The 3,098-nt window shown below is 56.3% G+C and overlaps 1 protein-coding gene across 1 annotated transcript; it reads right to left on the bottom strand.

Annotated features, from left to right (window-relative positions):
* Positions 1–347: 347 nt before the first annotated feature.
* Positions 348–1,148, bottom strand: LOC118693096 (proline-rich proteoglycan 2-like). Its single transcript, XM_036393419.1, has one exon. The coding sequence runs from the start codon at positions 1,146–1,148 to the stop codon at positions 348–350; it is 801 nt and encodes a 266-aa protein (XP_036249312.1).
* Positions 1,149–3,098: the final 1,950 nt, after the last annotated feature.

Genomic DNA, 3,098 nt, shown 5'->3' with positions numbered 1-3,098 from the left:
TTCCAAACATCAAATGTTCAAATTCTGCCTTAAGGGGACATTAGCTGATTATCAAATCACAATGAGATTCTTATAACTTTATTTTAATAAACAGTTTTCATAAATGTTAACATTTTAATGGATGATTACATTCATATTTAGCTAGCAGATGCATTCATGTTGATTGATGTTATTTCCGCGAATACCAAAGGAATTAAATAATGACTTGTCACTTATGGCAAAGAGCCGCTCTAGTATTTTTTAAATAAACAACATTATTTGCGGTGCTTGATCAGACGGCGATGCTGGGGTCAGCTGTAGGTTCGGGATCAGCTCCCAACAGAGCGGGCAGACCCTACAGCAACACCTCAAACACAGGGGGACCGCGGGGAGCAGGGGAACCTCCTGCAGCCCTTTAGAGGCTGCCGTGGGTCCCTTGCCCGGCCCGGGCACGGCGGAGGGCCCAGCCCGGGCGGAGGGCGAGGGGCCGGCCGGGAGGGCCGCGGTGGGCCCGGGGAGTGCAGTGCGGCCCGGCCCGGTCCGGCCCGGCCCAGTGCGGTGCTCTGTCCCCCTCTGGTGGCCACCTCGGGCCGGTGGCTGTTCGGGATCCGCTGCGGGCTGCCCCAGAGCCCCGGGCCGGCTGCGGGGCTCCTGCCGCCCTCCGGGGCCGGTGCTGTGCGGGGCCCGCTGCAGGCTGCCCCAGCCCGGGGCTCCTGCCGCCCTCCGGGGCCGGTGCTGTGCGGGTCCCGCTGCGGGCTGCCCCAGCCCGGGGCTCCTGCCACCCTCAGGGGCCGGTGGCTGTGCGGGTCCCGCTGCGGGCTGCCCCAGCCCGGGGCTCCTGCCGCCCTCGGGGGCCGCTGCTGTGCGGGACCCGCTGCGGGCTGCCCCAGCCCGGGGCTCCTGCCGCCCTCAGGGGCCGGTGGCTGTGCGGGTCCCGCTGCGGGCTGCCCCAGAGCCCCGGGCCGGCTGCGGGGCTCCTGCCGCCCTCCGGGGCCGGTGCTGTGCGGGGCCCGCTGCGGGCTGCCCCAGCCCGGGGCTCCTGCCGCCCTCAGGGGCCGCCCCGCACTCGGCCCCGCAGCCCGGGCAATTGGCAATGCCAAGGCACCTGTGGCCGGCGCCGCCCCGGCTCGGGGTCGGGCAGCTGGGTCGGAGCTCCCTGGCAGGCACATGTGTTCCCAATAAAGAACAGATCTGGGGGGTTTACGTGGCTTTGCAGGGTAAAGTGGCGGCTGAACCGCGGCGGCCCCAGAGCTCCCGCTGCCGCCCGCTGCCATCCCCAGCCGGCGTGGGAAGAAGGGGCACAGAGCTCTGCCGTGCGGGAGTTCCATGGTGAAGAACCCTAGAGAGCGACTTCAATTGTGATGAAGGCGTGCAGAACCTGTCCTGTGCGGGTTCTGTTGGGATGAAGCCTGCGGAGCCCCACTGTGAGTTCTTCGGGATGCAGGTCTGCAGAGCCTGCTATGTGATCCCTCTTGGGATGAAGGCTGCAGAGCCCACTGTGTGATCCCTGTTGGGATGCAGGTCTGCAGAGCCCACTGTGTGATCCCTTTTGGGATGCAGGTCTGCAGAGCCAGCTGTGTGATCCCTCTTGGGATGAAGGCTGCAGAGCCCAGCTGTGTGATCCCCTTTGGGATGAAGGTCTGCAGAGTCCAGCTGTGTGATCCCCGTTGGGATGAAGGTCTGCAGAGTCCACTGTGTGATCCCCGTTGGGATGAAGGTCTGCAGAGCACTACCATGAGGTATGTGGGGTCTGAGCTATTTGCTCCCAGTGCCTTAGGGAGTGTTGGAGGTTTTGTGGTGCTGGGATGATGGTGGATGAGGAAGAGCTGTACTGGGGATGACCTCTTTTAGGGTCAGTTCTTGATGGCTGACTTTTGGGCAGCTCACCAGGAGAGCCTCTTGGTATTTTATCCTTGTATGTTTCCTGGTGATTGAGTTTTTTTTCAAGAGACCTGAAACAAACTCTTGATGCCCTGTGGTCTTTTTGGACCTTGGTGGCTCCTGTGTGCCCATACTGAGACAAGTGGCTGTGTCTTTAAGAGGCAGAATTAAGCAAGTGTGTTTTTTGCCTGCTTTCCAGAAGTAGTTATTAGGTTTGAGGGATCGGTTATCTGATCCAGCATGACAGATGGATGCAATGTTTTTGTCTATGATGACTAAACCTATAGAGATTGCATAAATAACTTCAAGGTACATGTTCTGATTTCATTGTGTGCTTACATGTAGGTGTATGTATATACTTAAAAAAACCCCAACAACAAAACCAACACAGAAAAATCTCAGTGGTGATCCTCTGCCACAAATGGCTTGAAAACTTTGCCCTTTTTGCATCTGTGCCCTGATATCTATGAGTGACCCTAACATAGCTGTGAGTTAGTCTGTTGTCCATGAACTGTCTGAGACTTTGTGGAAGGCAGCTCCAAACTCATTCCATCTTGTTGCCTGCAGAGATCCAGGAGAGCTCCAAGTGCCAGCAGTGATGTTTGCTGTCCCAGCCACACTGGCTCAGGGTGGGAAGCTCATTCATGGGGTGCCATGGTCCTGTCCCTGGCTGGCAGAGCCTGATATCTGATACCCAGTTTTCTGCTGCAAATAGCTTGTGTTGCTTAAAGTATTCAAATCCTACTAAAATGTCTGAAGTAGAAGATACAGCTTTGCATTCACTGAAAATACCCAGAGCTGGTTGGTAAGTCCTGGTTGCATCCTCCTAGTTAGCAGCCTGGTTGTTTCCTGTGGGATTTCATTTTACCTCACTGGGGACCTGTGTATCTCATGCTTTTAGGCATTTGACTCCTGTCGTGTAACTCCTCTGCAGCTGTACTTGTGTTATGTCTTTCCCTGGTAATACACCGTGGTGTTTCTGCTGCTCACTGAACTAGGGCACTGTAGGTAGTGGCTGGATGTGAAGCTGTGTGCTTCTGGGGTTGCTGTGTGTTTAGCAGGGAGATTTCCTGGATCAGCAGGAAATCCTGGGCTGTTGTTGTCTGCTTTAATGAGCAAAGGTACCTGCTGAGACCCCTGCTGAAAGCAGAGTACCCTAAAGCATGGTTCAATGATGAAGTGCTCCTGGGAGAAACTGCTCCAGGATCACTGGAGCAGTTCTTAATCTACTGAAGATC

Source organism: Molothrus ater, chromosome 18 (genome assembly GCF_012460135.2).
Source record: "Molothrus ater isolate BHLD 08-10-18 breed brown headed cowbird chromosome 18, BPBGC_Mater_1.1, whole genome shotgun sequence".
In the NCBI taxonomy this organism is placed as follows: domain Eukaryota; kingdom Metazoa; phylum Chordata; class Aves; order Passeriformes; family Icteridae; genus Molothrus; species Molothrus ater.
This window is presented reverse-complemented; position numbering and strand designations above follow the sequence as displayed.